This window comes from Aquarana catesbeiana, linkage group LG07 (genome assembly GCF_042186555.1).
Source record: "Aquarana catesbeiana isolate 2022-GZ linkage group LG07, ASM4218655v1, whole genome shotgun sequence".
Lineage (NCBI taxonomy): Eukaryota > Metazoa > Chordata > Amphibia > Anura > Ranidae > Aquarana > Aquarana catesbeiana.
Genome location: NC_133330.1, coordinates 157,843,087 through 157,867,015, shown reverse-complemented (window position 1 = coordinate 157,867,015; position 23,929 = coordinate 157,843,087). Strand labels below are relative to the sequence as shown.

Here is a 23,929-nt window from a genome sequence, read left to right as displayed (position 1 = left end):
TTTTACACTAAATTGGGAAAGTAATATTTTCTTTCTATTTTGAAATACTTATGTGAAATTTCTGCATGTGTATCTTTCAGGCCTTTACACAAAGTCCTTCAGTTCACACTGCTCCGATTTGCTTTAAAAACCTGGACAGCAAAGGTGAGTTTCCACCTCAGCAAGTGTGTGTTCAATTAATTGTCTATATGTTGTGGATATTCACACATATTGCAGACAATGCAAATGTTTAAGCAACACTTCAGGCAAACACACAAATGCACAGGATTGTTTTAACTGACAAACCATTTGTATTTCACCTCAACCAATTTTGAGATCCATGCCCCCTACCAAACACTAGAGTTGGGTCCAGCCTCTAGACCTTAAACTACCCTGCAGTTCAGCAATTAAACCTGAACCCGGGACTGACCAATAAAGGACCATCAGTACACTGAAGGTGTCACAGTTCTGCTGTCTCCAAAGAGCTTGCAGTCTTAGATTAATATCATTGTACAATGCATTAAGGGCCCCATTACCTTACTGTGCTTCTATGTAATGTTTTGCATGATTACAAGAGACTGATATCCAAATGTTGCATGTAATAAAATTTATTTTTTCTGTTTATTAAAGCAGAGCTCCACCCAAAAGGGAAAGCCCTACTTGTCTGCCCCCTCCCCCATCCGCTGCCACATTTAACACCTTTTGAGAGGAGAGGGGAGCAGGTACCTGGTTTGACAGGTACCCGCTCCCACTTCCGGCTGAGTTCGCCAACTCAGCCAGAAGTTCTGCCTCCTACCCCCGCAGCCGGCCCATTCACAGAGTGCAGCTCACTTCGCAAATGCACAGTAGGGAATCGGCTGTGAAGCTGCAAGGCAGATTAAAAAATCGCCTTGGGTGAGCATACCACTGGATTCCTGGACAGGTAAGTGTCCTAATATTAAACATCAGCAGCTACAGTATTTGAAGCTGCTGACTTTAATTTTTTTCTGAAGGAGCCCGGAGCTCTTCTTTAAGAAACACAGGATTAATTGAGAGACGAGAGGGTTATACTATTTCCTGCAGGAGATTGGACACTAGCAAACAAAGCTGTTAGTCAGCCAGATATAACTCTTCTCACTCCCATCATGCTCCATTTTTATACTAGTGTATTAGGAGAATGGATGTCTTCTCTGTCTAAAGAGAAGCAAACTCTTTTCCTCAAAATCCTTTTTCTTTAATAAAGCTCCTTTGTTTACTGCAGAGCCAAGAGAGTCCTTTTTTGTGTTTTCCGGGATTGACTTATTCTTGGCATAGCCTTGGAAACTGTGCCCAGACCCCATCTTGCTGAAGATGCAGGGTCAGCTGTACTGTGACCCTGAGACCCTTAGCTATGCTTGGGGTGCTCTCCAGACACCTGGTGTGTTTTGTGATTTATCTGCAAAGTGCTTTATAGGTCCAGGCTGTCAGGAGAATGGGCAAAGAAAAACTTGCAATATTGCCAATACTAGGCATGGCCACATACGGTGCACTCCAGTGCGCATTGGCGCATGAATGGCAAATTGGCACACGCAGGTGCGCGGCGCTGCAAATCGGCGAATGCGCAATAGTGCACGCATACCACGACAGGCGCTAACTCCCACTGACCTAAAAAAAAAACTGCTGCTGTGCTCATCAGATTGCAGAATGATTTTATTTTCTGCTAAACAAATAAAAAAAAGACAGAAAATTTTGAAAAAAAATGTTTTTTTTTTTTTTTTGTTTCTGTTACAAAACTTTGTAAATAAGTAAGTTTTCTCCTTCACTGATGGGCACTGATGGGGCTGCACTGACGGGCACTGATAAGGCGGCACTGATGGGCACCGATGAGGTGGCACTGATGAGGTGACACTGATGGGCACTGATGATGGGCACTATTATGCGGCACTGATAGGCGGCTCAGATGGGCACTGATAGGTGGCACTGATATGCAGCACTTATAGGTACACATAGGTGGCACTGATGGGCACTGAAAGGCGGCACAGATGGGCACTGATAGGCGGCACAGATGGGCACTAATAGTTGGCGTGGACGGGCACTGATAGTTGGCACAGATGGGCACTGATAGGTGGCACTGATGGGCACTGATAGGTGGCACGGATGGGCACTGATAGGTGGCACTGATGTACACTAATTGATGGTACGGATGGATGCCAATCAGTGCCAAAAATAATGCCTGCAAATCAGTGATGCCCTTTGTAGGCACTGATTGGCATCCATTATGGGCACTGATTGGCATCCCTGGTGGTCTAGGGTGGCATAGCTGGTGGTGACATCTCTGGTGGTCACATCCCTGGTGGTCCTAGTGGCGTCCCTGGTGGTCCAGTGTAGGCATCCTCGGGGGGCTGCGCTGATACTCAATCAGCACAGACCCCCCTGTCAAAGGAGCAGCTGATCGGCTCTCCTCTACTCTCGTCTGATTGGACGCGGCTGATCATGGGGTAAACAGTCTCCGTCAGAGACTCTTTACCTAGATCGGTGTTGCGGTGTATCAGACTGACACATCTAAACAACAATCGCCACAATGTGCTCCCCCGGGGGCGTGCAGCGGCTTGATATCCTGGCGACGTCATATGACGCCCGCCAGGATATTGAATCCACTTTGAATCCACGCCTCAGTCTGGTAAATCCTTTACCTCTGAAGTGGGGAAGAGTTTCTTTCCTTTCTCCCATTCCTCCTGGTCCAAGACCCAGCCTGGAACTCCGTTCCACCACAAGCTTATACTCCTTCAAAGCCAAAGCTTATACTCCGTCAAGCCAAGTTCAAACTATGCCTCAAACCCACTTTAAATTGTTGAGCTTTGCAACATCCCTGCAAACACTATCAGGTCAGTCATTGCTTCAGTCCGTGCAGGAGACTTTCTAGTTTCTGTGGACATCAAGGATGCCTGCTTACTTATCCCTATCCTTCCACTGCACCGCTAACTCTGTTTTGCTGTGGGCATGTGATACTACCAGTTTGTTGCCCTTTCCCTTTGGTCTGTCCACTGCACCCGTGTCTTCAGCAAGGTGCTTGCCCCTAGACCTACTCTGTATTGTTCAAAGGGCAGCTCCATTGTGGGATATCTGGATAATCTTCTCTTGTCTGCCAGTGTCTATCAAACTGTTCAGACCCTGCAGCAGCTCAGTTGGGTCCTGAACCTTCAGAAATCAGCAATGGAACCAATCCATCACTTGGAGTATCTAGGTTTCCCTCTAGATATTGCTCCTGTCCATGTCTTTTCTTCCACGGAACAAACTTGTTGCTCTCTGTTCCCAGGTTTGGACTCTGCAGTCCAGGAGCCCACCAACCCACTTTTGCATGAGGTTTATTGGCTTAATGATTACCTCCTTTGAGCCAGGTTGCCTCTGTATGCCCAGTTCTACTCCAGACCATTTCAGCGAAGGCTGGAGAGGCTGGGGAGTTCTGTTCACTCTTTTGGTACTTGGTCACTGGAGGAAGCTCATTTTTCAGTGAACATAGTGGAACTCAGAGTGATTTGGTTATCCCTTTAATCCTGGACTTCTCGACTGTGGGGTAATCCAACCTGAATTCAGTCGGACAATGCCACAGCAGTGACATGCATCAACCAATAGGGAGGAACCAGAATTCTTGGAGCTCAGTGAGAGGTTGACCAGATTCTGGTTTGGGCAGAACTTTATATACTAGGCCTGGTCCTGCTCGCCATGAAAATCCCAGGTGTGGAAAATTAGTAGGTACACATCAACGTCTGGAACCTGGGGAATGATCTCTCCACCCAGAGGTTTTTCATGACCCCTGTCGCAGGTGGGTAGCGCTGGACATAAAGTTTCTGGCTTCCAGGTTCAACAACAAACAGTGTAAGTTTGTCTTCAGGTTCAGGGACCTTCTAGCCCTGGCAATAGATGTCTCGGTAAATTAAAATTAATTGGGCATTCTGATGATACTCATCACATCATGATCCAGGTAGATGCGGTACTCAGATCTCCTCAGACTTTTGTTGGACTTTCCATGAGTTCTCCCAGATTGCCTGTATCTTCTGCCCAAGGATCAGATTACCATGCTGCTTTGTGGTCACTGATTTTAATGGCATTATTGTTGAAGTCCAGGTCCTAAAAGATAGGGCCTGGCTGATTCCATTGTTCATATGCTGCTAAAAGCTAGGAAAGCACCTCTTGCAAAGTCTACCTTTTCACCTGAAAAGCATGTTTCACATGGTGTTAAAACTTGGAAATTCTATCCAAGTTCTCCATCGAACGCATCATGCTCTTTTTCCAGTTTGAGCTGGATCAACATTTGAATTTGATTGTCACCAAATGTCAAATCTCAGCCCTCACAATACTTTTCAAAGACTACATACATCTCAATTCTTAGTAAAAATCCTTTGCACAGGGTACAAAATTGAACATAGTTCCAACTGTACATCCATAGGGTATAAGCCTGGTTCTGTCATTTCTTTACATACTCCCTTTGCACCCATCAAGGTTGCCTTTCTTTTTGCCATCACCTCTGCAAGATGTGTTTCTGAGTTAGCAGCTTTGTTGTGTAAAGAACTTCCTTTGGTGTTCATCTTTCAGCTATAGCTAATGTGTTCAACTTTTATAAAGCTATGAATGAATTTCATTGAATCTTCAGCCCAAGTAGAAATGAAGCCGAACCTCCTCCCAGAAATAAGTCATGTCCCCTGACTTTCAACTGTCAAATGCTTCAGTAGGCAGGACTTAACAGGAATATAGGACTTAATTACTTAAAAAAGACTTTCAGGTGTTTAATTTTAAACATTGGTCTTGGACTATTGGCCCAGCTTGGAAGAATGCAACTATGCATATACCATACCCATGGAGTCCCTCTAGAAGCTGAAAGTCATTGTAGTAGACACCATTTCCACATTAATCCCCACTAGTTCCTGGGTCCCATCGTGAGCAGCTCCCCTGCTGCATTTTGAACACAGAAGGGTGGTCGCTCGACATGGGCACCATTCCGAGAATGCTTTGCATTTTCTCATTGAATGCAAAGCGTTCTGTGATTGGATGAGGTGGATAGGTGGGGCAGTGCCACACCTGGAATTTCTTCCTGCCATCATCTCTGCAAGACATGTTTCTGAGTTAGCAGCTTTGTTGCGTAAAGAACTTCCTTCACAGAGACAAGTTCCCTGGCAGCCTAAAGCCTTCTTTATTGCTAAGGTGGGTTTCCCCTTTCATTTTAACCAGAATATTGTGCTTCCATCTCTCTACCTTCTTCAGTGCATCTCAGGAAGCCACCCCCTATTATTTTGACTTGGTGCTATGGCAGATGTGTTCAACTTTATTAAAGCTATGAATGAATTTCATAGAATCGTAGTTTATAGTTTATATCTAGACTAAGATCTAAGATATGCAAAAGTAATCCTGTATGAAATATCTGTAAGTTTAGTGTTGATATTTAGCTGCTGGCATCACAGATATCAATAGTATAGTGGTTAGACTACGGAGAGATGGACAGCTTTTGCTCATGGTCAACAATAGTGGGGGCAGGCTAGGCCAGAGAGAATCTCCTATAGGCAGAAGTGTGCAATGAGGCTGGGGTCATTGTGAAAGCACTGTCTGCCCATGATGTGTGAAACTAGATATAAAGTTATTTGTAATGCACTTTTCCACTAAAAAAACTTATGTAGCAAACATGCTGTGGTATGGAAGTGAGAAGAACTAGCACTTTACCATTCAGTGATAGAGAGATATGAAAATGTTTAGGGTTGCAAAAAGTTTCCTCAAGAGACTAGACTATAATAAAAGGTCTGATTAGGCCTGTGCTTTCAACACACACTGGAACAAATACCATTGAAGGTCCAGTTCACTACTGGTTTGTTCACGTTGTTGCCAGTGAAGCTCAGATGAAGAGGGCACTTAGACCCCCGAAAAGCTTTGGTTATTTCTTGAATTGTACCCCTGACCTTCAATGGAATATGGTTGTATCTGGACCTCTTAGCAGTGGTGTGGCTCCTTAATTTCACCCCTTCTTTGATAATAAATCCAGACATAGAGCAAGAGATAGATCGCTAATAGAGGTAGAAAATGAGACCAATTTAAAATGCACACATCTAGAAATATAGGGGGTTATTTACGAAAGGCAAATCCATTTGCACTACAAGTGCAAACTACAAGTGCAAAGTGCATTGAAATTGCACTGAAAGTGCACTTGGAAGTGCAGTCGCTGTAAATCTGAGGGGTAGATCTTAAATGAGGGGAAGCTCTGCTGATTTTATTATCCAATCATGTACAAGCTAAAATGCTGGTTTTTATTTTCCTTGCATGTCCTCCTTGGATCTACAGCGACTGCACTTTCAGTGCAATTTCAAGTGCACTTTGCACTTGTAGTTTATACTTGTAGTGCAAAGTGGATTTGCCTTTAGTAAATAACCCCCATAGTGCTTTATTTTAAAAGTGCAGTGGAATTTTAGTCACTAATAAAAGTTTTTTGTTTTGGTTGTTCAAGTAAAGCATGTCATATTTGTTATCTGTATATCATTCAGATATTTTATTTTAAAATACTTGATTCCCTGATGGATATGTTTTCTTTTTAAAAGAGAATGAAACAGAACTAACAGAAAGCTTGAGGACAGATCTTGTTAGAGCCCAAGAAGACTTAAGAATTGTGTTAAGAAAAATGAGAGAGTATCAGGTATTTCAGTTATATTACTTTTTCCTATAAACCTGGTTCTTGCTAAACATTTTGCTGAATTAAAAAAATCATCACATTGATTCCTGGATCATGGAATGATGGCTGCTATATGCTAAATCTTATTTCAAGGGAACAATCAACATGTATCATCTATAGCAATGGTCTCAAAACTGTGTTCCGGGGGCTGGATGTGGCCTTTGGTGCTTTATCTGGCCCTTAGGGCACTATTCCATCAACTGACACCAATGATGGAGCACCATTGCCTCTACTGACACCATAAATGGTGCACTACTCTTCTAATTGATATCAACATAGGGGCACTATTCCTTCCACTAAGCCAATGATGGGGCACTGATGCTAGGGCATTTTCTACTCCTACTGGCCACAGTCCGGCCCCCCTAAAGCCTGACAGACAGTAAACTGGCCCTTTGCTTAGAATGTTTGGAGACACCTGATCAATAGGATCTAAATTACAATGTAGATTTCACTTGCTCCATACATTTCCCCCAGTCATATTGCAATCTTACACGTTTACTTTTTGTTTCTTAATAAAATTTGGAACTTGTACTTGTATCAGCCTACTATCAATTTCTTGATTTTGAGGCCCCCATTCTGCAGTTTTCACAAGAATCCATTATGTTATCCATGGAATTATCCATGTCACTATGTAATGCCAAGTTTGCAGTCCATGTTCTTTTGTTCTTCTCCCACCTTTTCTTCCTTCATCCAACACCCTTTTTATTTCTTTATCCTAATTTCTTTATTTTCTTTCTGCTTCTGAACAGTAACATGCAAACATTTCCCTTTTTATTTTTCCAGAAAGGCAGAAAGACTGATGTCTTGGAAATTGTCACTCTGTCAACTTAAAATGCTATCATCTTTAAATTGTGATGTTTCATTAAGTCTGAAATAGTTTACTGTGTTATTTTGGTTGAAGTTACAATAAAATTAAAACAAAAATCTTATTTAAACAGCTGGAAGTTTCTGCTCTTCAATCTATCATCATGAAACAAAACGAACAATTGCGGGATCAGGCAGCTGATATAGATACTTGCACTAGAAACATTCAGATAAAAGAAGACTTAATTAAGGTAATTTGTACAGAATGTTAAGTTTTCATTCTTTGATATCCAAAATTTTCAGAATAGCATTTAAAATTCTTATCTAAAATGAATAACAAAGATGGCTTTTGATCGGTAAAGTGGGTGTTCATAGATTTTTGATGATAGCAATGATACATTAAAGAGGATCTTCAGTCTGCTTACATAATTTGTAATAAAAACATCTTTGCCTTTCTGTAGCTTCCCTCCAACCACTTTGCATATTATTTTATATACAGTGGGGACGCAAAATATTCAGACCCCCTTAAATGTTTCACTCTTTGTTATATTGCAGCCATTTGCTAAAATCATTTAAGTTCATTTTTTTCCCTCATTAATGTACAAACAGCACCCCATATTGACAGAAAAACACAGAATTGTTGACATTTTTGCAGATTTATAAAAAAAAAAAAAAAACTGAAATATCACATGGCCCTAAGTATTCAGACCCTTTGCTCGGTATTTAGTAGAAGCACCCCTTTGATCTAAAACAGCCATGAGTCTTTTGGGGAAAGATGCAACAAGTTTTTCACACCTGGATTTGGGGATCCTCTGCCATTCCTCTTTGCAGATCCTCTCCAGTTCTTTCAGGTTGGATGGTAAACATTGGTGGACAGCCATTTTTAGGTCTTTCCAGAGATACTCAATTAGGTTTAAGTCAGGGCTCTGGCTGGGCCATTCAAGAACAGTGTGAAGCCACTCCTTCGTTATTTTAGCTGTGTGCTTAGGGTCATTGTCTTGTTGGAAGGTAAACCTTCGGCCCAGTCTGAGGTCCTGAGCACTCTGGAGAAGGTTTTCACCCAGGATATCCCTGTACTTGGCCGCGTTCATCTTTCCCTCGATTGCAACCAGTCGTCCTGTCCCTGCAGCTGAAAAACACCCCCACAGCATGATGCTGCCACCACCATGCTTCACTGTTGGGATTGTATTGGACAGGTGATGAGCAGTGCCTGGTTTTCTCCACACATACTGCTTAGAATTAAGGCCAAAAAGTTGTATCTTGGTCTCATCAGACCAGAGAATCTTATTTCTCACCATCTTGGAGTCCTTCAGGTGTTTTTTTTTTCGAAAACTCCATGCGGGCTTTCATGTGCCTTGCACTGAGGAGAGGCTTCCGTCGGGCCACTCTGCCATAAAGCCCCGACTGGTGGAGGGCTGCAGTGATGGTTGACTTTCTACAACTTTCTCCCATCTCCCGACTGCATCTCTGGAGCTCAGCCACAGTGATCTTTAGGTTCTTCTTTGCCTCTCTCACCAAGGCTCTTCTCCCCGCTCAGTTTGGCCGGACGGCCAGCTCTAGGAAGGGTTCTGGTCATCCCAAACGTCTTCCATTTAAGGATTATGGAGGCCACTGTGCTCTTAGGAACCTTAAGTGCAGCAGAAATTTTTTTTGTAACCTTGGCCAGATCTGTGCCTTGCCACAATTCTGTCTCTGAGCTCTTTAGGCAGTTCCTTTGACCTCATGATTCTCATTTGCTCTGACAGGCACTGTGAGCTGTAAGGTCTTATATAGACAGGTGTGTGGCTTTCCTAATCAAGTCCAATCAGTATAATCAAACACAGCTGGACTCAAATGAAGGTGTAGAACCATCTCAAGGATGATCAGAAGAAATGGTTAAATATATGTTAAATATATAGTTAAATATATGAGTTTCACTGAATACTTAGGACCATGTTAAATTTCAGTTTTTCTTTTTTAATAAATGTGCAAAAATGTCAACAATTCTGTGTTTTTCTGTCAATATGGGGTGCTGTGTGTACATTAACCACATGCCGACCAGGCCATAGCCCGGGCTACAGCGTGGTCGGCTTATTCTGGGTGGGCGTCCATGGACGTCCTCCCAGAATCCTGCTCTCACGTGCCCCCTGGGGTGCGCACCCGCGAACATCCATGACCACGGTAACCAGCCGCTGATCGCGGCCGTTTACCATGTGATCGCTCCGTCAAATGACGGAGCGATCACATGTTAACAAACCGGCGTCATGTCATGGCGTCGGTTCCTCCCTCCCCTCTCTGTACCGATCGGTGGAGAGGAGGAGGGATCGGATGGCAGCACTGCTGTGGGCTGCATCTGTAGTGCCCACAGCGCTGCTCAGTGACAAATACAGTCACATCCATCCATCCATCCATGCTCAGCCATCCCTCCATACTCTAATGCCCTGCAATACCCAGCACTACCCTGCACTACTCTGCAATACCCCGCAATACTCTGCAATACCCTACAATACACTGCAATACCCCACAATACTCTGAAATACCCCGCAATACTCTGCAGTACCCCGCAATACTCTGCAATACCCCGCAATACCCTGCAATACCCCGCAATACTCTGCAATACCCCACAATACTCTGCAATACTCTGCACTACCCTGCAATACCCCGCAATACTCTGCAATACCTCGCAATACTCTGCAATACCCCACAATACTCTGCAATACCCAGCACTACCCTGCAATACTCTGCAATACCTCACAATACTCTGCAATACCCCACAATACTCTGCAACACCCTGCAATACTCTGCAATACCCCGCAATGCTCTGCAATACCCCGCAATACGCTGCAATACCCTGCAATACTCCGCAATACCCTGCAATACTCCGCAATACTCTGCAATACCCAGCCATACCTAGTCATACCCAGTCATACCCAGTCATACTCTGCAATACCCAGCCATACTCTGCAATACCCAGCCATACCCAGTCATACTCGGCGATACCCTGCAATACCCAGCCATACCCAGCCATGCGCTGCCATACCCGGCCATACTCGGCCGTACTCGGCCATACTCGGCTGTACTCGGCCTCTGTATGTGGCCAGGCTGTGGAAGTCTCACACATGTGGTATCACCGTACTCAGGAGAAGTAGGAGAATCTATTTTGGGGTGTCACTTTTGGTATGTACATGCTATGCGTTCGAAATATTGTATAAATGGACAACTTTGTGTTAAAAAAAAAATGTGTTTAACCACTTCCCGCCCGCCGTCATATGACGTCCTTGAATTTGTGCGGGGATATCTGAATGATGCCTGCAGCTACAGGCATCATTCAGATATCAGCTTTTTCAGCCGACAATTCCCTACACCATAAGAACGATCATAGCGGCTGTTCCACTGCTTGATCGTTCTTATGGGAGGCGAGAGGGGACGTCCCCCCCTTCCTGCCACCCTCCGGTGCTTCTACCGTCTCCCTGCTACGATCGAAGCCAGGATCGTTTTTTTTTATTATTATTTAAGGCTTCCCAGCCTAGAGGTGAGATGTGGGGTCTTATTGACCCCATATCTCACTGTATAGAGGACCTGTCATGCCATATTCCTAGTACAAGGGATGTTTACATTCCTTGTACTAGGAATAAAAGTGATAAAAAAAATAAAAAATTTTTTTTTTTTGGAAAAAAGTGTCAAACTAAAATAAATAAAGGAAAATGAACAATAAAAAGAAAAAAAAATTTTTTAAAGCGCCCCTGTCCGTGTGCTCGCATGCAGAAGCGAATGCACACGTAAGTCCCGCCCACATATGAAAACGGTGTTCAAACCACACATGTGAGGTATCGGTGCGAACGTTAGAACGAGAGCAATAATTTTGACCCTAGACCTCCTCTGTAACTCAAAACATGTAACCAGTAAAAAATTTTAAAGCGCTGCCTATGGGGATTTTTAAGTAGCGAAGTTTGGCGCCATTCCACAAGCGTGTGCAATTTTGAAGGGTGACATGTTAGGTATCTATTTACTCGGCAAATAAATGCGTTGCGCTAGAAAAGAAAAAAAATAAATATGCATCCAAAGTGTATAATTTAAATGCAAAGATATATGTGACAAATTCATATATCTCAAAAAAAACAAATAAATAAAGTGATAAGCAATAAACTCATAAACTCACTCACGTGACAATCCGTGATAAAAAATTAATTATTAAAGTGCAATGTGAATATATAATATCGCTGAGACCAAAGTGCATATATAGAATGTAGAAATGCACAATACTTCTGCATATACATCAAAAGATATTAATGAAAGTTCATATGTGATGAGTGTAAATTATCAAATATATAAAACAGTGTCCATCAGTGGTGTCATCCAGCATGCTCATCCAATATGTGTTGCTGTAAAACCATGCTCCGGTGCACTCCAGTGACCCCCCAAAAGCTTATGCGCTCACCTCAGAGCGTGTGACACAGTTGCTAACTGCGTCCAAACACGCTTTGGAGCCACCCCTGGGCTCTATAATGATGTGCAGGCACCGATCTCCAGCTGGTTCAGTCAGTACCGCTCCAAGCCATAAATAAGAAATACTCAATAGTGTGATAACGTAAGGATTTATTTAAAAAACACACTCCCCACATCGGGGTACTCACATTCCACAGGTGCGTAAGTGCACTGCTCTATTTCAGGCTTTCAAATGATAAAAACTACCGGTATGGCGTGTGGTATGGTATGGTCCTCTCCTCGATCCAACTCCATGCTGTCAGCTCCGTCCTGGCCCCTCCCCTACGTGTGTTCGACACCTGGTAATATCTTTTGATGTATATGCAGAAGTATTGTGCACTTCTACATTCTATGTATGCACTTTGGTCTCAGCGATATTATATATGCACATTGCACTTTAATAATTAATTTTTCCCCTTTCGTCTTTCAGGACAGCCACCATGAGAGATAGTCTCCTCCTCTTCCTCTAGGAAACACTGCGCCAGCCCATAAATTCTTACTTCCCCCTTCCAGACCTCAGTATTAGTGTTTCCTCCGGTGGGGAGACACTGTGCAAGGAACCAGGCCATTCAGTCAGGGTGACTGCGGCTGTTTATATTTTTTGGAGCCTGTAATGGGAGCAGGGGTTTCCTAGGGCATAGGGGGGACTTACCCCTCGTTCTATTGCCACCACTTCCTAGCCGAGTGCGGCTTCAGGTTGGGGGGACTCCCTAGCGCAGCTACAGGGCTGCAGCAGGCAAGCGTTCACCTTCCCTGTATTCCATACAGACCGCTCTCTTTTTTTTCTTTTTTTTTTTGGAACTAGGCGGGCCGGACGACGGGCGACGTCATTTCCGGCGGAAGGGCGAGTGCTTGCCTTTGACCCACGACTTCCGGTTCCGGGTCGCGGCGCTGATAGGGAAGCCAGGCACAGGCTGGAGACGAGTCTGGGATGCGCACAGGCAGCGTGGGACTCGGTAGTAGCAACCACCTGCAAGTCATGTCGGAAGCAGATGCTCAGCCAACGGACACTACCTCCAGCCTTCCTAAGGTAAGAGTGCCCTGGGGAAGAGTACTCTTTATCTAGGATTGTCCCTCCATGTATAGTTCCTGTCATGGGGGGGCAGACACCCTGGGTGGTCAGGGGAGGGAGGCTCAGATCCCCACATATTAAGGAGGGTCTTGTGCACTCCCAGGGTTGTATCCTTGTTTTTTTCTTTTCATGTATTTCAGAAAGCTACAGAGAAGTCTAGGTCTGCACATAGCTCTAAGAAGAGGTGTGCCTCTTGCAGGGACACTTTAGGGGAAACATGGACAAAGGTCTTGTGTAGGGAGTGCATAGACTCCCTTGTTAAGGAGAGGGACTCTGAACAGGAGTCAGGACTTGCAGCCTCGGTTAAGGAGCTTTCGTCCACCTTCTCTTCATTTAAAGCCTTATTTGAAAGGTTTCAGCCTCCCTTTAGTCCAGTCCCCCAGGATACAACCTCGCCTCAGGCTCAGGGCTCTGCTCCTGCCCAACCTGCAACTTCAGTTAGGGCAGTGGAAGCTCCAGGGCCCTCCGGAGTGGAACAAAGACAACCAGACAGTTCCTCCTCCGATTCCCAGGATGGTTCAGAGGGAGAGGACCTGGACGGGGAGTCCAGGAAATCCTCCAGATATAAATTATCCCTGGAAGAGGTAGAGGACCTCTTAGGGGCTATTTATACAACCCTCGGTATTCAGGAAGACAGGAAACCCCTGACCCTTCATGACCAAATGTACAAGGGTTTAGGGGAACAAAGGAGGAAAGTTTTTCCAGTACATGAGGTACTGGTTGAAACTATTAAAAAGGAGTGGCAGGATCCCGAAAGGAAACCCTTTTTTTCTAGATCCTTAAAAAGGAGATTTCCATTCTCGGATGATCCTACATCTATCTGGAATAAAAGTCCCAAGTTAGATGCTGCCTTCTCCCAGGTTTCCAGACACACAGACCTGGCTTTTGAGGACATGGGGGCCCTGGTGGATGTCATGGATAAGAGAATAGATTCTCTTCTCAAAAAGACTTGGGATTCAACAATTGGTAATTTAAAACCTGAGTTGGCTGTCACAGTAGTGGCTCGCAATCTGGAGCACTGGCTCTCTAAGATTCAGGAGCATATTGAAGCTGGAACGGCAAAAGAAACCATTCTATCTTCTTTCCCTACGATTCTGCGGGGTATCGCCTACATAGCTGATGCCTCAGCAGAATCAGTCCGTATGTCGGCCAGATCAGCGGCTCTGGCCAATTCGGCCAGGAGAGCCCTCTGGCTAAAAACTTGGCCGGGCGATAGCGCCTCTAAGGCCAAGTTGTGCGGCATACCGTTAACAGGAGACCTTCTCTTCGGCCCAGGGTTAGAGACCGTCTTGGACCGCACAGCAGACAGGAAGAAATCCTTCCCAGTTAAGCGGAAAACCCCTACACAGACAAAGAAGGGGTTTCGTCCGCAAAAGCGTAAAGAAATTCCAAAGCCGGAAGGGCAAAAGAAATTCTGGGGTCAGAAGAAGGGCAGGGGAGGGGCGATTTTTCGCCCTCCTGAACAGCCCCGTAAAAACCAATGACTCCCCAACCAGGGTGGGGGGAAGACTGGGGGCCTTTCTCCCACAGTGGGAAGCGATATCCCCCAATCGCTTTATCCTAGGGATTATAAGAAGGGGGTACCATATCGAATTCACAAATCCTCCTCCACGGAGATTTCTTGTCACGCACCTACCCAGGTGTACGGCAAAAGCCGAGGCTCTGTTGGAAGCATTAAGAGATCTGGTAGATCAAAATGTGGTTCTCAGAGTTCCAAAGACCGAGTAGGGAGAGGGTTTCTTTTCACACATCTTCGTAGTGAAGAAACCCACAGGGAAATTCAGACTGATTCTGAATTTAAAGCCCCTGAACAGGTCAGTGACGTACAGGAGATTCCGTATGGAAACAATTTTCACAGTCAGAGCCCTGTTGCCCCGCAACTGCTTTATGGTATCTCTGGACCTAAGGGACGCGTATCTACACGTTCCTATTACAGAAGCCTCGCAGAGGTTTCTTCGGCTAGCGGTAAATGTAGGTGGAACAACGGTACATCTACAGTTTCAGGCGCTGCCTTTCGGGCTATCCTCCTCGCCCCGCATTTTCACCATGGTCTTGGCGGAGGTGATGGCCTTTCTTCGACTCCAGGGAATATCAGTGATAGCATACCTGGACGACCTGCTCCTCTTTGCACCGTGTCCACTGCAGTTAGTCAGAGATCTAGAACTAACAAAGAGAGTTCTTACAGGTCTAGGGTGGCTAATGAACTTGGAGAAATCCAGTTTGATTCCCTCTCAGCGCATCACGTACTTAGGCTATCTGTTGGACTCAACGCTACTGAGAGTGTTTCTTCCAGCAGAAAAAGTACAAAAAACTGGACAGGGCAGTGGCTGTTCTCCAGTGCAGCAGTCAGGTCTCCATAAGAGTTCTGATGTCGGTCCTGGGACTATTAACCGCTACCCTCCCAGCAGTGCAATGGGCAGGTCTGCACTTTCGTCCCTTACAGTCCTTTGTCTTAAGGGTGTGGGATCACAGTCAGAAAGATCTGGACACCTTGGTACAGGTTCCACCCCAAGTAAAGAGATCCCTCTGGTGGTGGAGGAGGGTCTCAAACTTGTCGCAGGGTCGTCTGTGGTTCATCCCAGTTTCTCAGGTGGTAACCACAGACGCAAGCGGCAAGGGTTGGGGGGCGCATCTGGGTTCCCTTTTAGCACAGGGCACCTGGGAGGGCGACGAACTAAGAAGGTCGTCCAATTGGAAGGAGCTGAGGGCAATCGGGCTAGCACTCAGGTTCTTCAAGGGGGAGCTACGGGGCCACCATGTTCAGGTGCGGTCGGACAACTCGTCCGCCGTGGCCTATGTAAACAAACAGGGCGGCACGAGAAGCGGAGTCCTGTCGGCCTTAGCATCAGACATTCTGAACTGGGCCGAGATTCACACTCTCTCACTCTCAGCAGTCTTCCTGAGAGGAGAAAAGAATGTGATAGCAGATTTTCTCAGCCGAACCAAACTGAGAGAGGGCGATTGGATCCTCAACCAGGAGGTTTTCAATCTTATTTCAGAGAAATGGGGTCCTCCAGAAGTGGATCTGTTCGCGTCAAGAAGCAACGCGAAAGCCCCTTGTTTTTTCTCCCTAAACAGAGGGGAGGGAGCGCGAGGGGTCGACGCATTGATCCAGAACTGGCATTTCAGAATCTGCTATGCCTTCCCGCCCCCAGCATTATTACCGGCAGTTCTCAGGAAGTTCCAGATGGAAAACACGTCCCTGATTCTAGTAGCACCACATTGGCCAAAGAGGGCTTGGTTCTCAGTACTCAAGCAACTAGCGGTCGAACCTCCCTTATTCCTGCCACCTCGAGAGGATCTCCTCTCACAGGGCCCAGTCCTCTGTCCACAGGTTCACCAATGGCAGTTAGCGGCCTGGCTACTGAGGAGGGTATGCTAAGAGCTAGGGGGTTTTCTGAGAAATTAATCTCCACCCTCCTCAACAGCAGGAAGAAGGAAACACGCCAGATTTATAAAAAGGTCTGGGTACGTTTCAATGAATGGTGTGCGGAAGGCTCCTTTGCGGTACACAGTCCCACAACGGTGTTGGAATTCCTTCAGTGCGGGGCAGATAGGGGTTTATCCATAAGTACCCTTAAAGGTCAGGTGTCAGCACTCAGTGCTTATTTAGAAAAGCATCTGGCCACCAACCCTTGGGTGGTCAGATTCTTTAAGGCTCTGTCTAGACAAAGACCGGTTCAGGGCCCTCCCTTTCCCAGGTGGGACCTATCTTTAGTTTTACAGGGCCTGACGGGAACCCCCTTTGAACCTTTAGAGGAATGTCAACTAAAGGATCTTACGTTAAAAACAGTTTTTTTGGTAGCAGTGACAACTGCCAGGAGAGTCAGCGAGATTGAGGCCTTATCTGTTAGACCTCCTTTTTGCATTATTTTTCCAGATCGGATCATCTTCAAGACTGATCCAGCATTTTTAATTAAGGTTGCTTCTGGTTTTCACAGAAGTCAGGAGGTAGTTCTACCCTCATTTTGTCCCAACCCCTCGGGGGAAAGGGAATTAAAATTTCATTCGTTGGACGTAAGGAGATGTATCCTTCAGTACCTAGAGCTGACCAAGAGGTTTAGAAAGTCAGACTCTTTATTTATTTTGTTTTCTGGGGCCAGAAAAGGATGCAAAGCGTCTCGACGCACTATTGCCAGATGGCTCAGAGTAGCCATTGGCCAGGCCTATACATTAGCAGGGAAAGAAATCCCAATGGGTATAAGGGCACACTCTACTAGAGCTATGGCAGCTTCTCAGGCAGAGAAGGCTGGAGCAACACCAGAGCAGATATGCAGGGCTGCAACATGGTCCAGCTATTCCACTTTCGTTAAGCACTACAGAGTGAACCTGGTGTCGGCTAGTGAGCAAGCCTTTGGGCGAAAGGTGTTGCAAGCTGTAGTCCCACCCTAACTGGTAAGTGCTCGTTCATCCTCTCATGGTGGCTGTCCTGAAAGACGAAAGGGGAAAATTAAAGTTACGTACCGGTAACGTCTTTTCCAGTAGTCTTTCAGGACAGCCCTAGTTACCCACCCGAAATTTTGGGGTGTCTTATAAAAGACCAGAACGCAGCATGATAATGATATGGAATAGTATGTTATTAATGTGTTCTTGTGTCTCCCCAGCTGACCGGAGGTAATCTTGGAATATACTGAGGTCTGGCAGGGGGAAGTAAGAATTTATGGGCTGGTGCAGTGTTTCCTAGAGGAAGAGGAGGAGACTATCTCTCATGGTGGCTGTCCTGAAAGACTACTGGAAAAGACGTTACCGGTACATAACTTTAATTTTTATCACGGATTGTCACTTATGAGTTTATTGCTTATCACTTTATTTATTTGGGGGTTTTTTTTAGATATATGAATGTGTCACATATATCTTTGCCTTTGAATTATACACATTGGATGCATATTTTTTTTTTTCTTTTCTAGCGCAACGCATTTATTTATTTATTTCACTATTGCACGGTTATGAAACGTGATCTGCGTCTGCAGCTGGTTACCATTATCATTTCTATTTTATAGGCATTGGTCTGTTGTGGCTCGCAAGATCTTTTTTCTATTTATCTATTTACTCGGCGTAACTTCATCCTTCACATTATGCAAAAACATTGGGCCAACTTTACTGTTTTTTTTTTTAAAGACCAAACCTTTTTTTTTTTCCCAAAAAAAGCGTTCAAAAAATTGCTGCGCAAATACCGTGCGAGATAAAAAGTTGCAACAACCGCCATTGTATTCTCTAGGGTCTTTGCTAAAAAAAAAACATATATAATGTTTTGGGGTTCTATGTAATTTTCTAGCAAATAAATGATGATTTTTACATGTAGGAGAGAAATGTCGGAATTGGCCTGGGTGCTCCAGAACGCCTGGAGGTGCTCCCTGCATGTTGGGCCTCTGTATGTGGCCACACTGTGTAAAAGTCTCACATATGTGGTATCGCCATACTCAGGAGTAATAGCAGAATGTGTTTTGGGGTGTAATTTGTGGTATGCAAATGCGGTGTGTGAGAAATAACCTGCTAATATGACAATTTTGTGAAAAAAAAATCTTGATTTTGCAAAGAATTGTGGGAAAAAATGACAACTTCAAAAAACTCACCATGCATCTTTCTAAATACATTGGAATGTCTTCTTTCCAAAAAGGGGTCATTTGGGGGGTATTTGTACTTTTCTGGCATGTTAGGGTCTCAAGGAATTAGATAAGCCGTCAGTGATTAAGGTGTGATCAATTTTCAGATATTGGCACCATAGCTTTTGGACTCTATAACTTTCACAAAGACCAATTAATATACACCAATTTGTACTTATTTTTACCAAAGATATGTAGCAGTATAAATTGTGGCCAAAATTTACGAAGAAAAATTACTAATTTGCTAAATTTTATAACAGAAATAAAGAAAATTTCATTTTTTTACCGTATTTTCAGTCTTTTTTCTTTTATAGCGCAAAAAATAAAAAACCCAACGGTGATTAAATACCACCAAAAGAAAGCTCTTTGTGAAAAAAAGACAAAAATTTCATATGGGTACAGTGTTGCATGACTGAGTAATCTTCATTCAAAATGTGAGAGCACCGAAAGCTGAAAATTGGTCTGGTTAGGAAGGGGGTTTAAGTGCCCAGTTGTCAAGTGGTTAATGAGGAAAAAAATGAACCTAAATGATTTTAGCAAATGGCTGCAATATAACGAAGAGTGAAAAATTTAAGGGGGTCTGAATACTTTCCTTCCCCACTGTATACTGTGATTCTGTACTTGCCCAATATGCTGCAGAAATCTCCCTCCACTAAGTCTGGCTGCAGCCATTTTAACTGTGGGCAGCTGTAGCTGCTGCCTGTTCACTTCCTGGATTTACACAGACACACAGAGGCACACTTCCAGCTCCGCAGCCCTGCAGCTTTCATTGGTCCTTTTATGACTCACCCCCCCTCTCTTCCTGGCAAACTCTCATGATAGTTAGAGAGATAGCTGTGCATGATGTCAAAAGCCTAGGCTTCTTACCAGACAAGAAACAGAAAGTGGCCTGTATAAGGTAGTTACTGGCAGAAAAAAAATGTTTTATTATCCAAAGTTAAAACATCAAGCGCAGAAGATTTAGTAGATGCAAAATTTTAAAAATGACTGAAGGTATGCTTTAAAGCCTTCAGTTTTAGGAATGCAGTGGAGTACTGTTCCAGTAAATGGCTCTCTACCTCCCCAGAACATTATTTTTTTTCTGTATTGTTTCTCCAAAATCCATATAAGTAATGGTTCCCACCACACCATCTGAACTGAACTGTTTTTAATGGCACTTCAGGTGATAGCAGTTGGTGTGACAGCTTTTTTTTTATACCCCTTTCACACTGGGGGGGGCGGGAATTGACGGTAAAACGTCACTAGTTTTAGCGGCGCTTTACCGTCATTTTAGTGGCGCTATTTGGCCACTAGCGGGACGCTTTTAAGCAAGAAAGCATTTTTACCCAAATAAAGGGTTAAATGCGCCCGTGTAGCGACGCTGCCGAGGCGCTTTGCAGGAGCTTTGGCAGCGATGCCAATTCATTTCAATAGACAGGAGCGGTATATACATTGCTCCTTCACCGCCCCAAACATGCTGCTTGCAGGACATTTTTTAACGTCCAGTATGAAAGCATTCTGGCTTTTACACTGGGAATGCAGGGGAGGTGTTTTTCAGGTGCTTTACAGGTGCTAATTTTAGCCCAAAAGCGCCTGAAAACGCCCCAGTGTGAAAGGGGTCTTAAGTATTTGCAGGGTGTCTAGAAATTGTAGTCCTGTAAGGACCATCGTTAGACCTAATGAACTCAGTAATAATCATTCAGTACCATACCTGGCAGGGCACAAACCCTCTTTTCCTCTGCAAATAATGTCTGTGCGAGGGCACTTGTGATGTGGGGTGTGCTAGCATAGAGCACTGGAATGTAAACTCAGGAAGTAGAGAAAAATTATTTACAAATTGTAACATGCAGGGATACCTGCTCTTTTGCTCAAGATACCAATCTAAATTTTATGTGAATGGTTCTGTAATTATTTATACAGATTCTTTGTATCTGTTTGCATTGCAAAGTAACATTGAAATAAACAAATACTCATCAAAGGATAAACCTTTGTTTGTGGATTTTATAGCTCTGCTGTATATAAAGAACTAAGCAATTATATTTTCAGTACATTTCTGGGGTTGTATTAATTAGTTAAAAGCAGCATTAGGGAAAAAATTCAAAAGAATTGCATTTTCATAGTTTTATATAAATGTGGCATGTGTTCGGACAGACTTTAGATTTTGTAAAAGCAGCACATTACTGAAACAAAAAACTGTTCTGGTTCGATAGGGGTAAAAATTAGTAATACATGGATGATGGGTCATATGTTTTTTTCTTTTTGTTTTGTTTTTTACTGATTTTAATTCCTATTATTTCTAAATACTTTTTTGTTCAAAGGACCTTCAAATGAACTTGGCTGATCGAGGGGACAAACCAGTTGTAGAGCTTTTCAATCAGCACATTTTGAGTCCTAAAGAGAAAATGGCTTCCATGTATTGTACCAATCATGAGAAACTTAGAAACACTCAAAAAGTGTCTTCAGTAAGTTCAACCTATTTATTTAATATCACTTCCATTGCTAAAATGTTGTGCTAGGCACAATAGGGTTCTCCACCTTAAAATCAAGGTTGCACATTTGGAGGTAAACTTTGATGCTGTGGCCTGTCTTTTTCACAATATATAATGTGTTCCATTAAACTAAAGCCAAAGCTTTTTTTTGGGTGGCATAGGAAAGGGTTAGATACCTTAAAGGGTAATGAAGTCTGTAAGAAACCTACCCACATAGACCAGTATCTGATTTTTCATACTACAATACTGGGCTGAGAGGATAGCAGCAAACATAGTGGGCTTTTAATAAAATATCCACAAGGTCAAGCAAAAACATAGGACCATCAAATAGAGAAGAGAAGCAGGACACAAACTATTTTAGTCATCTTGTATGTGGCTGACCCAGAAAAGTATACATCCGAAGAATGTATATTTTCACCCAGTCACAAGCAAATTACCTTGGTATATGCAGTCCAGTACTGTGAGAAATGCAAAAACTATTTTCAACAAATAAAATGCCCAGCATTGGAGGGCAAACTGTGCAGGTTAGGACTTTCCCGTCTTTGTACAGTTTAGGGAAAAGGAAAGAGGTGTGAAAAAAAGCCATCTATATCAGACTGGAGCAACCATCCTTAAATATAGATAAAGGCCTTTGACACAATCTGTCACCCATGTCGCTCCAATGATTAATATCTGTCCAAAACTTAATGCCAACATGGGATTAGAATAGAGTCTGAGCTGCAACAACTTCCCATCATATTCTGTGACAATCAACATCTTCCATAAAACATTCCATAATGATAGTATCAAGGTGACTGAGTTATTTGTATGGCTATAAAGTCATGACAATCCTTAGAACATAAGAAGCCCTTATACAGCTGTGAATATAGCCCCATTATCCCATCTCCACGAAAAATATCAAATGCCGTGCTTGGCTCATTCTCTTCGTCTATGGGATTCGATTAAATACTCTGTGGGTCTGATTTCCCCTAATCTTCGCTTACTCCAAATCCTTCACTGCCCATTGTTCCCATCGGGGTGTGATAACCCTCAGCAATTCTCCTGGTGGACGGCAAATGGTTTTACGGACATTCACTCCTTGTTCACCCCACTAGAATAGTCTCATTTGAAGCTCTACATTCTACCCATGAGATCCCCCTACGAGAACACTTTAGCTACCTACAGCTTCGACATTTTCTCTAGAGGTTTATAAAATCTTGGCCTACCCCTTACACCTTGACCCCCTTTGAAAGTTTCTGTAGGGCTCGACCCCACACTTAGAGTTTGATATAATTGATTTATTCCTCTATTATTTCCTCTAGAAAACACCGCTACGGTTTTATCACCTCCAGTGGGAAGCGGAGCTGGGGCTAGGTTGGCTCATCTCATTCCAGCTTACTCGAGGGTGTTCTCAGGAGGGCACTATGGCACACATTTGGTGGACTTGCCCGAAGGTGTGCAGATTGTGGGTCAGAGTCTATTCCCTTCTTCGCAATATACTCCATACTAACATCAAAAGAGATCCCTATGAGGCTCTTCTCTGTAATCCGATTACAGAATTGCTTCGTCCAGAACGCCAGCTGGCGCTGCAACTCTTTACTGCAACCAAGGTAACAATAGCAAGGGCATGGAAGACACCAGTACTTAGTTTCAAGGCGGTTAAAAATCTCATGGACAATATAATATTTAATGAAAAATTGACTGCTATCCTCAGACACCCTTGATAAATTCCTTCGGATTTGGCAGCCCTGGGTTGATTATACTAAACCTTCTAGATTTGACACCCCTCTTCTCCGGGTTTAATGTTCTCCTGTTCCCCATCGCGAGGACCCCCTCTCTTTTTATTTCTCTCTCCTTTTCTAATCTTAGACCCTGCTTCTTCCTTATTCTCTCTTTCTTTAGTCTTATTTCTCATTCTTACCTTTAAATCCATCAGGCCACCAGGCGTAGGCCTGGATGAGATGATTACATGGCTAGCTACCTAGTACTGTTCACAGTTATGCTCTCGTTGACCATTTCAGCCCCGGAAGATTTGGCTGCTCAATGACCAGGCCATTTTTTGCGATACGGCACTGTGACGCTTTAACTGACAATTGCGCGGTCATGCGACGCTGTAGCAAAAACAAAATTGACGTTTTCCCACAAAATTTTCCCACAAATAGAGCTTTCTTTTGGTGGTATTTGATCACCTCTGTGGTTTTTATTTTTTGCGCTATAAACAAAAGAAGAGCGACAATTTTTAAAAAAACACAATGGGGGTTATTTACGAAAGCCAAATCCACTTTGCACTACAAGTGCAAAGTGCACTTGAAATTGCACTGAAAGTGCACTTGGAAGTGGAGTTGCTGTAGATCTGAAGGGAACATGCAAGGAAAATAAAAAACAGCATTTTAGCTTGCACATGATTGGATGATAAAATCAGCAGAGCTTCCCCTCATTTCAGATCTACCCCTCAGATTTACAGCAACTGCACTTCCAAGTGTACTTTCAGTGCAATTTCAAGTGCACTTTGCACTTGTAGTTTGCACTTGTAGTGCAAAGTGGATTTGCCTTTCGTAAATAACCCCCAATATCTTTTACTTTTTGCTATAATAAATATCCCACATTTAAAAAAAAAAAAAAATGTCCTCAGTTTAGGCCGATATGTATCCTTCTACATATTTTTGGTAAAAAATCACAATAAGCGTTTATTGATTGGTTTGCATAAACGTTATAGTGTCTACAAAATAGGGGATAGATTTATGGCATTTTTATTATTATTATTTTTTTACTATTAGTGGCGGCGATCTGCGATTTTTATCGGGACTGCGATATTGCGGTGGACATATTGGACATTTTTGACACATTTTTGGGACCATTGACAATTATACAGCAATCAGTGCTATAAAAATGC

At 43.7% G+C, this 23,929-nt stretch overlaps 1 protein-coding gene across 5 annotated transcripts in view; it reads left to right on the top strand.

The window, feature by feature from the left end:
- Window positions 1-23,929, top strand: part of LOC141103311 (myomegalin-like) — a 716,510-nt gene that overhangs the window by 321,444 nt on the left and 371,137 nt on the right. For 3 of the 5 annotated variants that reach the window (XM_073592764.1, XM_073592765.1, XM_073592768.1), the window contains 5 exons: window positions 81-144; window positions 6,516-6,610; window positions 7,585-7,701; window positions 20,887-21,030; window positions 22,359-22,646. In XM_073592764.1, the coding sequence (XP_073448865.1) occupies window positions 81-144; window positions 6,516-6,610; window positions 7,585-7,701; window positions 20,887-21,030; window positions 22,359-22,646 (708 nt within the window). The remainder of the gene's footprint in view (window positions 1-80; window positions 145-6,515; window positions 6,611-7,584; window positions 7,702-20,886; window positions 21,031-22,358; window positions 22,647-23,929) is intronic. The other 2 variants (XM_073592766.1, XM_073592767.1) reach the window with 2 other exon arrangements.